Source organism: Tripterygium wilfordii, chromosome 21, assembly GCF_013401445.1.
Source record: "Tripterygium wilfordii isolate XIE 37 chromosome 21, ASM1340144v1, whole genome shotgun sequence".
Lineage (NCBI taxonomy): Eukaryota > Viridiplantae > Streptophyta > Magnoliopsida > Celastrales > Celastraceae > Tripterygium > Tripterygium wilfordii.
The window spans coordinates 4,844,082-4,857,411 of record NC_052252.1 but is presented as its reverse complement, the minus strand read 5'-3'; the positions used below and the strand labels follow the sequence as shown (position 1 = coordinate 4,857,411).

The window sequence follows — 13,330 nt, the reverse complement described above, 5'->3', positions numbered from 1 at the left end:
TATCGGCATAACAAATTTAACGGTATATTTTTATTCTGAACATAAATTTAATTAGAGTTTATATCTAACAGTCTAGAATTATTACGGCTTTTTCATATTGAATATAATATTTATTTCGAACAAAATATAAATCATTGGATTCGTTAGGCTGAATATTGCATAATTATGATTTTTTAAAGAAAATGACCTCAAAAGTCAAAACGCTACTACAGCTAATTAGTGACATAAATCAGGTGCGATCAAATGAGTCCGATACACATATTGGTATTCTGTAGTTCTAGTCTCGGGAATCAACTCGGCACTCACTAATTTGCACACATTATTAAAGCCGTTCACATACAAGTTTCGTTTCGTGCTTAGCTTATCATCTCTATTAGTCCTTCCTATATATGATCCTCTTCATGTGCTTTCTTGGACCTTTCTTTTGCAGAACCAACTTTAGAATCACCATGAGTGACCTCTTCTCTGGCTTGTTCAATTGTCTCACTATCTCCACCACCTTGTTTTGTCGCCTTGAGCTTCTCCTCTTCAAATTTTTTGAACACTTGCGCCGTTGATGGCGCTCTCTCCTCTATGAATTCCTTGGCCTTGTCTCCCTCCTTATTACTTGCTTGGTCACTACATTGCTGCAATTAATAATCATCCATATTCATAACTGAAGACAAAATGGGTTCTTTTGGGAACAACAATCAATAAAATTTGAAAGATAAAGAGACCGAAGACAAAACATAATTTGAAAGATAAGCCCATCTCTTATCACCAACAAGGCCTTTTTCTAGGCTTGAGTGGGTTGGGCCTAGCCCACCTTCTTGGGCCTAAGGAGAAACAAAGCCGTGCGGGTCCGATGTATCAACGGGAACCGGACAACCCAAAGCGGACAATATTGTTGGTGTGTATGGGGGTGTGGATTTACAACAAAAAGTCTCACATCTAAAGATGTGGGTACTCATGCCTTGTTTATAAGGCTAAGCACACCTCTTACCACCAACAAGGCCTTTTCCTAGGCTTGAGTGGGTTGGGCCAAGCCCACCTGCTTGGGCCTAAGGAGAAACAAAGCCGTGCGGGCCCGATGTATCCACGGGAACCGGACAACCCAAAGCGGACAATATTGTTGGTGTGTATGGGGGTGTGGATTTACAACAAAACAGAGGATTTTAGTGCCATATTTGCAGCTATCTACATACATTGACACACACAAAACTAGGATAACCCACCTGGTTATCGACTTTGACCAAAGGCTATGGACTGATTTATTCCTTTAGATTTCGCATTGGGTCTCGGCCGAACTTATCTCTCGTCATGTTTGGCCCGAATTTAAGCACAAATTGACTGTCCTGATTGTCCAAAATAGGCAAGTCCGGTGTTGTCTTTTGTATATGTAATTGAAATTCAATTCTCGAGACCATAACTCATTTTCTTAATCAATTTTAAGAGGTATTGAACCCAATATTGGAATGGAAATGTGCCTTTCATTTGAACTATTAAGGGTCTAGGTTTTATATGTATATATACAATTTTAGCACATTTCCCTATAACGCTAATTCATTCCAAAACAATTTGCATTAAGTTTAGGTTTCTAGATCATTAAAGGGTATTCACAAGCAATGTAAGGCATGGAAACCCCAGATCCTCCACTAATACTATTCTAGTGGGAATCAAGTCTTGAAGAAAACTAATTGAAAAACCAGATCTACATATACAAAGCAGATAATTAAATTAAAATATATCTGCAATTTAACAAAAATAAACAATTGGGAACTGTTAGTGCCAAAGCTGGAGAAGTGATGAAATAATATTTACCTTGATGGGGTTGTGGAGATATGATGTTAAGGGCTTGAGAAGGGATGGTGATCTTGGAGATTTGCAGAGGAAGAGATGGCCACTCATAATGAACACAACACTGATCACTCTTGTTGAAGAAGAAGAGAAGAAAGAAAGAAGTGTTCGAAAATATAAAAAGAAAAATATATCTGATAGAGATTATTACAGAGAGAGTCCAGGGACCCGAGTAGCTTTGAGATAGGTCACCATGGACATGTGGCGGCTTTCTAGATCGCCATGTCAATTCAGCCATGCATGTGGTAGCGCATTACTTCATTTCTGGGCCCATTTTGTCTGGGCCCGCGAGGATAATTGGGCCATGCTTTTCAAATTTCAAGTGAAATTTGAAGTTTGCAACTTTGTAGTTTGTATTATAAAGAGTGATGAGTGAGCTGGCCTGATCCATATAAATTCGCATTACTTGCATTGCTGTACTCTTTTTAAATATTTGGCAAATATCGTTTTGTTATATTATTTTAAAATAATGAGATAATAAATTTTGTTTTTTTTAATATAGGGTAGGGGATGGGGAGGATTGAACTCGATACCTTTATGATGTGTCATATAAGCTATTCGTGATTCTCGAGATAATAAATTGTTTGAGACATCATGAATGTTAGGATATAATAAATTTTAAAAAAAAATCATAAACCCCTAAGTCTAATTTTTGATAACGTGAAACTCACTTATCTTTTTTTTTTTTTTGATAAAGATGAAACTCACTTATCTGAGCATCATGCAACTAATGAGTAAATCCTAAGTCAAATAAAAGAGTCTACAATATCCATGGACTAGTTGAGATATGAGCCGAGATCCAATGTGAGAAGATAACACATGATGACGTTACCACATGGCACATGTTAGGTTGAGCAAGGGGTAATCTCACAAATTACGATAATGGGAACACTCATGAGATTTAAACTCATGACCTTCCCCTTATGCTAAGAGTTACCGCGATCAAATTTATCATCATAAACCCCCGAATTTTAAACACTAAAACCTACACTCTAAAAATCTTAAACGTAAAATTTTTTTAGGTAACTAATTAAGAATAACTTAGAAGGCGTGTCCTTTGTACAACCACTAAGTCCAGTCTCGAGCCTAGTCAGACACCCGCAAACCCATATGACAGATTAGATGAGATGAGGCCTAGCGGTTTGCAAACCGCGTAGAAATTATGGTGTCATCTTACAATCGAACTCTCGATATTGGACGAGATTCTTATTTTACATCTTAAGTCTAGGAGATAATTAGTTAGGTTATTGTCAATTGGTTCTCTAATTAGTAATCACTAAATCCTAGAGCCTAAATCTTAATAAAAAATATAATTGTTTTTAGGGAAATTTTAACCAATAATTATAGCTGAGAAATTTTAACCCTGCCGGCTCTAATATTTAAAAACACATGTTATTGTTTGATTGACAAAATTACGTCAAACTCGATGAAGTGGCAATTATCGGGAAATACATTATTTGATATTATCCAATTTTAGGGTTTTATTCTTCTGCCTTTGTTGTCTCCCCTCTGCTCGAGGTTTTACTTCACAGTCAGACAAGCAAACACAACAATGGATTCAAACGGAGGAGGAGAAGTGTGTAGGATCCTCCGCGAACTCAAGACCTTAAAGGCATCTAAGAGCGACATCGAGCGTCGAATTTCGGACCTAGAAGCTCAGCTCCGGGAGCTAAATCTCAACAACGGCACCGTCGTTCCTAATGGTTCCTCCTGCACTCTAATGTCCACCGTTGATTCTGGTTTTGGTCATGGACTTTCGGCGGATATGATTTACCGATATAGTCGCCAGCTCTTGATTCCTTCATTCGGTGTCCAAGGTACAAACTTTGTATGTAGAGCTGCATATATGTACCCTGCTTTTCGTCATTACTGATTAATCTGTTTCAATTTTTGGATTCAATTTAGGGACCTTAGTTAATTAAGTGTACTGTGTCATATCAAGCAGTCTTGCAAATTATTGGAATTTGGACATTCATTAGAATGATAGATGTAGTAGCTTTAGAGTTAAAGTTAGGAGCTTATGATACCCTTGTAGTAGAGTTGTTTCTAACAATGGTCTTTGAATTGCATTTCTAGTGGAAGGTCTGTTTTTGAAATCCGGGAGTGCTTCGTAGTTTTCTAATGGTTTTGTGTTCTTCTGTTGGTTGCAGCTCAATCAAATCTATTAAAGTCTTCAATTTTAGTTGTTGGAGCTGGGGGGTTGGGCTCGCCTGCCCTGCTATATCTTGCAGCTTGTGGTGTTGGTAAGGTTTTGTGATCATTATAAATATGCTCTACTCTTTATTTTTAGTCTAACTAATAATTAAAGTCATGCAATTCATGCTTATGTGATAATAGCTGTTAATCAAATTTAGATTGTTGGTTTTACTTGGATATGGTTGATTTTCTTAATCTCATTATATTTTCACTTTCGCATTTCTTTGCAGGTCGCTTAGGTATTGTTGATCATGATGTGGTTGAGCTAAATAATATGCACAGACAGGTAGAAGTTGGATACACACACTGAAATTATTTACTATCTCTTATTAAGTAATTCTGTGATAATGGTGCTAGCGAAGCTATTTAGTGAAATCCAACCAACTTTATCTTCTTTGTTTGATTGAGTGAGCAAGTTTCCATATTTTTACTTCTCATTTTGTTGGCCTTTGCAATATTTGTAAATCTCTTTCAGCTCTGCATAGTGCATATGATTGTCCCTGAGAAAGAACTTTATTGATCTTATCATTTGCTGCTATATAACTGTGGAGTTTATTTTCATCTTACAAGTTTCTGGTCTCTTTCTGTTGCTAAACTGCCTTTTTAGGCTTAAAACTCCCCCCTTGTTCTTCATGCAACAACTTGTTCCTTTTTCTTACTTCCTGACCAGTGGTTCACTTTCCATGGTTCCTATAAGGCTGTGGTTTTTATTGATTCTCTTAAACAGTTAAACTAACAATGATTTCTGTTTATTTTACTCTAGATTATACACACGGAAGCATATATTGGCCAACCAAAAGTGAAGTCTGCTGCTGCTTCCTGTCGCTCGTATGTACATTTCAGGATGTCCTACCATTTGCAATTCTAACTAAAAGAGTGGAGGGAGAAATTTTCATTTCGCATTATCGATTCATATTGCAATAATTAAATCATCTATACATGGCACTGGCAGTTATTTTGGAAATTCCTGTTGTTGTTTTATTGTCTATGTCTAAAAAATCAACATATGTTACAGGATCAATTCCACGATACAAATTGTGGAACACAAAGAAGCTTTATGCGCATCCAATGCCTTGGAAATTTTGAGCAAGTATCCTTAAGTGAAATTACAGATTGACATTTCTTGTCCATCCATTTATTTTCTCTTTCCTATGTCGGCTTTTCTGACACAGTGCATTTTAAATTCTATGATTTCCATGACCACTGGTGTTCTTTAGGTATGACATAATAGTAGATGCAACAGATAATGCACCAAGTCGTTACATGATCAGTGATTGCTGCGTAGTGTTGGGAAAGGTAAATTGATTGCTGAAAGTTCTTTTTCATTTGGATGGTCATGCATATGCATATTATGGAATGCTTCAGGCACTATTGGAGTGTGTTTAGCTGCTTTAGTTGTTGACCCAGAACTCTGTGACTTCTTTAATACCTTGATATTCACTTGTTCTGTTGTTCATGCCAAAAGTTAGTTGTATCATTGCATGTTACTATATTTTAAATTCTTTTCTGTTAAGGTATATGTAAGCTAGATAGTTTGAAAATTTATCAAGTTTCAACTAATAATTTCTCCCACATTTGCACATGCAGCCTCTTGTATCTGGTGCTGCAGTGGGATTGGAAGGACAGGTATATGTTGCAATGCTTGAACATAAAACCAAAACTAAAGTCACATATTTGATGTTTAATTACGGGTGGCGAACTCCTAGCTAACTACTTTATCAAATCACTGGTATAGCTTACAGTCTATAACTACAATGGAGGTCCGTGCTATCGGTGCCTATTTCCAACTCCACCACCTACAACAGCGTGTCAAAGATGTTCTGACAGTGGAGTTCTAGGAGTGGGTATGTTGATGGATTGCGTATTCACAAAGTCACTTCATACTGTCTACTTTACATGCTCACTTATCTGCTCTCTTTACACTAACTCACGCGTTTTGAATTCTTTGGGTAATCTTGAATTTTGCCTCGCATTGGAACTGATCCTTGTGACTTGTTCTTATTGCTGTATTTTTGGACCTAAGCATTGAAAAGTGTTTAATTATGGGTCTTCATATTTCAGTTCCTGGTGTCATTGGTGTCCTTCAAGCACTAGAGACCATTAAAATTGCTGCAGCTGTTGGTGAACCACTCTCGGGCCGGATGCTTTTGTTTGATGCATTGTCAGCAAGGATTCGTATTGTATGTTCTTCTTATCCATTATAAAGTTTCTTCTACCTTCTGAAATCCTTTTTTTTTTTTTTCTCATTTTTGAAGGTAGATATTGTGCACATTGGTGTGTCCAAGTTCATGAATGCAACATTGTTGGTTTCTAGTGCATAGTTTTCCACTTTTCCATAATTATCACCCAGAAGATATCCATTCTACAATCTATTCGTTGCTGATGCTTGCCATTAATTATAGCAGATTTATATTAGCAGTTAGCACTATGTTTCGATTCAGACAACATTTCAAATGGAGAGAAATTGATTTTACACCAAAAAGTAGAGATGTGCATAAAAGAAAATGTAACTTATGGAGGATGGTAGAAGCACAAACTGTAACATTCATTCAACAATTTAAAGAGTTGTCCACTTCTAGGAATCCCCCAACTTTAGTCAGAACTCAGAAGCTTACAACCTGAATAGTTTATTTATAAATGAAGAATAATGCTTGAGACCCCCAAAAGACCCCCATTTAATGTGGAGTGTTGGATGTGAAATGGGCCCTACATGTGTGTTTTTTAATCAATGACTATTTTAATGCGACATAGATTTGGGGAACTTTTGGGGGTGATATTTTGGGGATCTCTAACATTGTTCATAAATGAAAATTTTGTGGTGTGCTACATTACTTTTCTAAAGATGTCGGATAGGAGAATATTTCTTGAAGTGGCCTGGTAGGCTGAAAGCTGCTTATGGTAGTAAATTTACCTTCAGAATTTTGTACTCTACTCCTAATCTACAAGCTTCGTTGAATTGCTCCCAATTAATTGGCAGTGGTTTTGTTTCTTATTTGTATTTGTGGTAGCAGTGTTACTTCCACTATTTTCTCTAATACTGTAATATCTGCTTGCTCAGGTCAAAATTAGAGGCAGGTCATTGCAATGTGAAGTTTGTGGAGAAAACACGGCATTCACCCAGAAGCAATTCAGTGAATTTGATTATGAGAATTTCACTCAATCCCCATTATCAACAGTATGATTCTTTTTCTTTCCTTCATCTTGTTTACCATCTCAGGAAGTTTTGGATTAAGTTTGGTGGAAATTGCCAAGAATTTGCAGCAGATTCTCTGTTGCAAAGACCAATGAATACAATATGGACTTGCATAACACATCTTATTCTTGCTATTGAATTGACAGACATTATTTGTTCTCTCTCTAATGTTATGACCTTTCAACCTGCAGTCTCCATTGAAGTTAAACCTGCTTCCGGCAGATAGTAGAATAAGCAGCAAGGAGTTCAAAGAGAGAATCGTTAATGGTGAAGCAAATGTGTTGGTTGATGTACGCCCCCCGCACCATTACAAGATTGTTTCCCTTCCCGGGTCCGTGAACATCCCATTGTCAAGATTGGAGTCCAGGTTGCCAGAAATCTCTTCATTTTTAAATGAAACAAAAGAGCGCAAGGCGTTGAATCCTGATTCAGTTCCTAGCCTCTATGTAATATGTAGAAGAGGTAATGATTCACAGAGAGCTGTTCAGCTCCTCCACAAGATGGGTTTCACCATAGCCAAGGACATAATCGGAGGTCTCGAGTCCTGGGCCCAAGATGTGGATCAAAACTTCCCGACCTACTGAAAATCATGCCATTGGGACGTCTTAGTTATGCTTCATAGTATTTCTATCCTCCATGGATTGTGTCATAAGAAAACAGTTTGGTGATTACCAGAATAAGTAACATAGGACAAACCATTGGTGATTTCCATAGGAAACTAATATAATTGAGTAGGGCTCGATTGGTTACCCTTGTATTGTAATCACAATGTTTGCTTTAATTTTAACTTTTTATTTTTTGTTATCACATTACTAATACTTACATATATTATAAAATTTATAATCACAATATCTATCAAAACTTGGTATTTCAATTACGAATCATAGTATAGACAATGAGGCAATGAACGTGCACAACACATATGGTTCTTCAAGAGCAATGGACATGCTATTCTCTATGAACGTGCACAACACATATAGTTCTTCAAGAGCAATGGACATGCTATTCTCTTCACTGTTACAAGGAAAAATGGCTTTCATTCACTGGCTTTAAAGAAAACTCTCCTTGAAGACAAAAAAAATAGAGAATTCCGAGGAGTTCAAAATTTCCACATCAATCTTGCAGTTCTGGCTTATTATAAACTTGTTAACTAACTAGCCAGAACAAAGCAAGCAGATAAGTGCCAAAATCTGAAAATTCGACTAATACGGTCTCATTACCACCCAACAAGTAGGAGTTTTAGAAGGGCCATTCGGATATAGAGACCATTTTTCGCTTGTCTGAAATAGGCAGCTCTTGGATCTGAATCAACATCCACACTAATCTGGATGATGTAGAAAAGATTTTAAACTTTTTGTAAATACTATGAGGCAAAAAAAGGGAAAGACGAGCATTTAATATTTTAAGGTCAGAACGATTTTGTTGAAATTGCTAACCTCATCAAGCCTAGGTAGGGGGTGCATCACCACAGCATGCTTCTGCATGACATTCAAAACATTCATATCCACAATGTACTTGCCTCGAGCTTCTTCATAAAGGTCAACCCTTTCTCCAAACCGTTCTCGCTGAATGCGTGTTTGATACACCACATCACATTTAGAAGCCACCTCCATAAGGTCAGCGCTTTCTTCCCATTCTACTCCCTTTGATGTGAGATAGTCCTTTATATCTTCCTGAAACAATAATCGAGTGTGCAGAAACACAATCTTAGGATTCTCTAGAATAAGGAGGGTTTTTGTTTATCATATCATGACTAATCAGCAAAAGTACCAAGCTAATAACAGCAAATTTGGGCAAGAACATTGATACAACTGAAAACATGGAGTCAAAAAAATAACAGATTGAAGAAGGAATTTGTCAACACTTGCCTTCATTTTCACAACATCAGGAGAAACAAAGTATATTTTCAGATCTCGGTACTTGGCAAGTAAGTAAGCGAGGGACCGGACAGTCCTTCCATTTGCAAGATCCCCCACAAGGCCAACTGTGATGCCATCAAGTTTCCCTATCTCCCTTTCAATCGTATATACATCCAAAAGAGCCTGTGCAGCATAAAAAAGTATAAATACCTTTGAACTCTAGAAACTTTTGAATGTACAACATAAATATAAACTGAGAATACAACCAAGTCGATGCAAAATGAAAATGACCAAAAGATCAACATAGATGTCATTGCTCAGTCACAGTGGCACTCTATCTCTTTCCTTTCGACTTAAAAAAACAGAAAAAAAAAAGAAAAAAAAAGTTGTCTCCTGACTCATTTGGTATTACTTTTGATTTCCACTATCGTTGTAGCTAGAGATCTCCACTAGTTTCTACGGTCAATACAAATAATATTCACCAAACAATAGCATCAAAAATGTGTTCGGGCATACCTGAGTTGGATGTTGTCCGGGACCATCCCCTGCATTAATAATGGGAATTCCAGCTATTGCTGCTGCTCTTCTAGCAGCACCACTTTCAAAATGCCTCATAACTATTATGTCTGAATACCCCTCAACAGTTCTTATGGTATCTGCAAAAATGAATGCCCAATTCTCAATCAGATTGCAAAACGTAATTATATAATTGATGAGATATACCTTCAAGCGTCTCCCCTTTTGCTGCTGATGAAAATTCTTTAGCATTCTCAGTAGTCAAAACTTCCCCACCCAGTCGTTTCATGGCAGACTCAAATGAAAGCCTAGTACGAGTAGAGGGCTCATAAAATAGGGTAGCCATTAGAAAACCCTGAAGAATTCGACTTCCAGGAGAATTCTTTTCAATCTTCTCCATTTCGCGTGCAACTTCAAATATGGCACTGAGAATATCTCTATCAAACTGTTGAGCTTCAATCACATCATCAAGTTCAAACTTCTCTACCAAAGAAGTCAAATGCTTATTTTCAATCTCCAATGCACGACACTGGATACCGTCCCTCAGCCTGCTATTTTGAACCAGTCTTGAACATCTCATGCCACTAGACACAGAAAATGACCTCGAACAAAACGAAACTTTATCATGGAGGCTTGAATAATTACACATGAAATCTTCATTGCTATTCATTAATTCCGAACCAAAAGGGCGCCCGTAGAGCATACAGGTAGAAAATGAAGATGAAACAGCCATGTTGTCAAAACTGAGATAGCCTTCTCAAACCACTTGAGAGCTCCTATGGACATGAACCGGAAATATTAAATTCAACAATCAAGAAATGCAATATATATTGAAGCTTCAATCAGATATGAAAGATCCATAGCCGCAACACTGTCAAACAATTACATCAAATGAAAAAAATAAATGCAACAATCACAAGATTAAATCAAGTGTTCTCACTAACAGAAACAACAAAACTCGAAAACCAAAACTCTTGCTCAATCAATTATCCCAAAGTGGAAATAAAAATCGCATCTTTTCTCAAGAATAAGAATATTCATAAACCAGAGAGTTAGAGAGGCAGGAAGAGGTGATACCTGTAAAATCTCTTTATCTTCGAAAACAAAAACAGTCAGATTATTCTGTTTGCCTCCCGAGAAAATAATCGAATAACAGAAGAGAATCAAACAACAGGGTCTTTTGGGTAGTTGAAGACGAAAGAAAGATTTCAGAGCGCGAAAGCTTACACTGCAGAGGAGGTATCCGAACTCCGAAGTATTGAGTTGAAGATTGAATGCGAAGAAAGAATTAGGTATTTCATGGGCCCATCTATTGGGGCTACACGTTCTTTTCTAACATGATCCACTTTTAGGCCCAACATTTTTATGAGGCCCATTAAGTTCTTTTTGAACAAACACGTGAGATTTAAGTCAGTTAAAACACGTACGGTTATTGATAACCGAATAACCGAGTATGACATCATACAAATTTATCATTTATACATCTCACATGGGTCTAAACTAAACTCGGACTCTTAGGCAGCACGCCCTAGAAACTAAACTCACCCACACGGCCACACTCACCAATACAAACATAGCTTATACTTTGGACATCCATCTAGAGATCTAAACTCGTGCCGCTAGAAACTAAACTCGCCAACACTGCCACACACCACACCGCCACATTACCACACATGCTATACACACACAGAATGTGGTGCAGTATTTGACCCAATAGAATGTTCAGTGGTGTAAAACTGACAGGACTAGTACCAAACCTGTATCCCTCTGTAATATTTTCATGTAACAAACCAGACTAATACAATCTCTTTAGGTGTATAATATAAACCACCTCCGCTAGTAGATACCAATTACAGACAGCTTGACATATGAGGAAACGAAAACAAGAGACATGACACAGAATGACAGAAAACTATTCAAAGACTCGAGAGTTGAGACATGTTGAAGGAACATAAAACAATCCCAACTCATTGCAGCTAGGCACTAGCAGATCAGTTCTCAGGGATTCAAGGCGGCCACGTCTGAGGCAGTCAGGCGGCGGTGGGCATGCTCGAGGAGGCGATGACCGAGCACCCGAGTCGCCAAGGGAAACGATCTCTACATATGCCACAGTGAAAAGGGTTAAAATTTGTATTGACACAGAATCCTCTATAGCATTGCCAGCTAAATGCGCATCTAGTCTCGCATAAACCACAATGGTTCACAATCTCATTGAACAAGCTGTTAAGAAATGCAGATGTGTTCATGAAAGGATAAAGGAGGCAGTTATTCATCTTCATTGTCCATAAAACAAGATATGCAGATCGTCATCAGGAAAAAAAAAGAAAAAAAAAAGAAAAAAAAAAAGAGAAGAAGATGTGCAGATTAATTGAACACAACGTTATAAAAGTAAACGAAGAGAGCCTTCTTAGGATTTGGGAAACGAAGAAACAACTAAACAAGACAATTGTGCTTCCAAGTACCAACATCCATATATGAGAAATCTAACTTTTGAATATCACACTTCAAAGGTCATTTTTTGGCCTCCTCTTCAGCATTCTCCAGTCCATAACGACGCTTAAATTTGGCAATCTGACCTAAACTTTCAGCCATTTGGTGTTTAGCTCTGAAGTGATATACTTTGCCAACATTATGGACTTTTGTCATCATAACATGCATCAGTCTGCCACTCTGGGTCACATAGGATATCCATTGCCTCTGAGGGTGCGCTCCTTTCTTCATCCCGAACAACCTGCCGTTCAGTTCAACAGAGTCCTGTTCCAAATTACATAACGAAGTAGAGTTTCTTAAAAATGGTAGCAGCAACAAGGGACCATTGTCTATTGCTTATTCCTCGGATGCTGGAAAATAAACATTCTAGTGCTTATTCTTTAGGTAAATAACAACTCTCATGCACAACGTCTCACAGTGGGCGGGGTCGGAGATGAACAGCATGATTTTAGAGAGAACCCAATCAAGCAAGATGAACAAAAGCAGGAAATGAAGAGTATTTTGGGGAGAGAACAGCTTGATGGTGGCAAAACCCACAGCTGGGACCTTTTATCAAACACTTGCTGAACAAGCTAAATAATCAACATTCACTCTACTAAGTGCATATGTGCGTGCCAAAGACTATTGATCTATCTTTATCAGCTACCAAACCAAACTTCTTATTACGTCTCCACAAAGAAAAAAGTATTGTCCGCAAGAGAATCAAAAAATTCAACAAACCAAATAAAGCATAAAATAAAAATTAAAACTCAATTCAAACTGAAAGAAACATCGCATATTCAAAAACAATGGCTGTGACAAACAGTATTATAGGACCATAAGCATTTGTCGAAAAGTAACCGAAAAGTCTATGAAATACATTGAAATCTCCTGCAATAGTGAATCGCTCCAACCAAATCAAAACCCCAAATCACATATTTAGACATTCATTCCAAATTTGCGCATAAACAAAAGAGATCACAAAGTACCTCCTCTTCGAACCTTACTCCCCCTCTTGAGCCTCTACAGGTCAATTCCGTACGCGAGCTTTGTGGCCTTCTTTGCTCTCTACTTGGGCGTGGTTAGGAACCCTAGATTCAGCCAGTACGCGAGGTTCGGTTCAATGCGACGGAGTAGGCTGTCACACTGATATCCTCCAATGTGATGGGCTTTGTTTATGGGCTGCTCTAGTATTTTGGACCGGACTCCTTACTTGCCGTTTGTTTCTAGCGCTGTCGCCTGCCGGTATGCAACTGTAGTC

At 37.8% G+C, this 13,330-nt stretch overlaps 3 protein-coding genes across 6 annotated transcripts; 1 reads left to right on the top strand and 2 right to left on the bottom strand.

Annotated features, from left to right (window-relative positions):
• Positions 1-204: 204 nt before the first annotated feature.
• LOC119990070 lies at positions 205-2,017 on the bottom strand. Its single transcript, XM_038835887.1, has 2 exons — positions 1,801-2,017; positions 205-626 (listed from the first exon to the last, which is right to left on the bottom strand). Exons 1-2 carry the CDS (start codon positions 1,885-1,887, stop codon positions 384-386), a joined length of 330 nt encoding a protein of 109 aa, XP_038691815.1. The 5' UTR covers positions 1,888-2,017; the 3' UTR covers positions 205-383.
• A 1,291-nt stretch (positions 2,018-3,308) lies between these two features.
• Positions 3,309-8,027, top strand: LOC119989048 (adenylyltransferase and sulfurtransferase MOCS3). Its single transcript, XM_038834343.1, has 11 exons — positions 3,309-3,653; positions 3,987-4,079; positions 4,263-4,318; positions 4,796-4,860; positions 5,048-5,122; positions 5,250-5,328; positions 5,620-5,658; positions 5,768-5,876; positions 6,094-6,212; positions 7,091-7,207; positions 7,417-8,027. The coding sequence occupies exons 1-11, from the start codon at positions 3,389-3,391 to the stop codon at positions 7,807-7,809; spliced, it is 1,410 nt and encodes a 469-aa protein (XP_038690271.1). The 5' UTR covers positions 3,309-3,388; the 3' UTR covers positions 7,810-8,027.
• A 124-nt stretch (positions 8,028-8,151) lies between these two features.
• Positions 8,152-13,206, bottom strand: LOC119989049 (aspartate carbamoyltransferase 2, chloroplastic-like). Of its 4 annotated transcripts, none has more exons than XM_038834345.1 (6): positions 13,059-13,206; positions 9,808-10,376; positions 9,601-9,740; positions 9,094-9,267; positions 8,662-8,898; positions 8,152-8,549 (listed from the first exon to the last, which is right to left on the bottom strand). In XM_038834345.1, the coding sequence occupies exons 2-6, from the start codon at positions 10,331-10,333 to the stop codon at positions 8,442-8,444; spliced, it is 1,185 nt and encodes a 394-aa protein (XP_038690273.1). In that variant the 5' UTR covers positions 10,334-10,376; positions 13,059-13,206; the 3' UTR covers positions 8,152-8,441. The 4 variants fall into 4 exon arrangements, 3 of the variants coding, with proteins under 3 accessions (XP_038690273.1, XP_038690272.1, XP_038690274.1); XM_038834344.1 differs by lacking the exon at positions 13,059-13,206 and adding an exon at positions 10,678-10,887; XM_038834346.1 differs by lacking the exon at positions 13,059-13,206 and adding an exon at positions 10,828-10,859.
• Between the last annotated feature and the right edge of the window lie 124 nt (positions 13,207-13,330).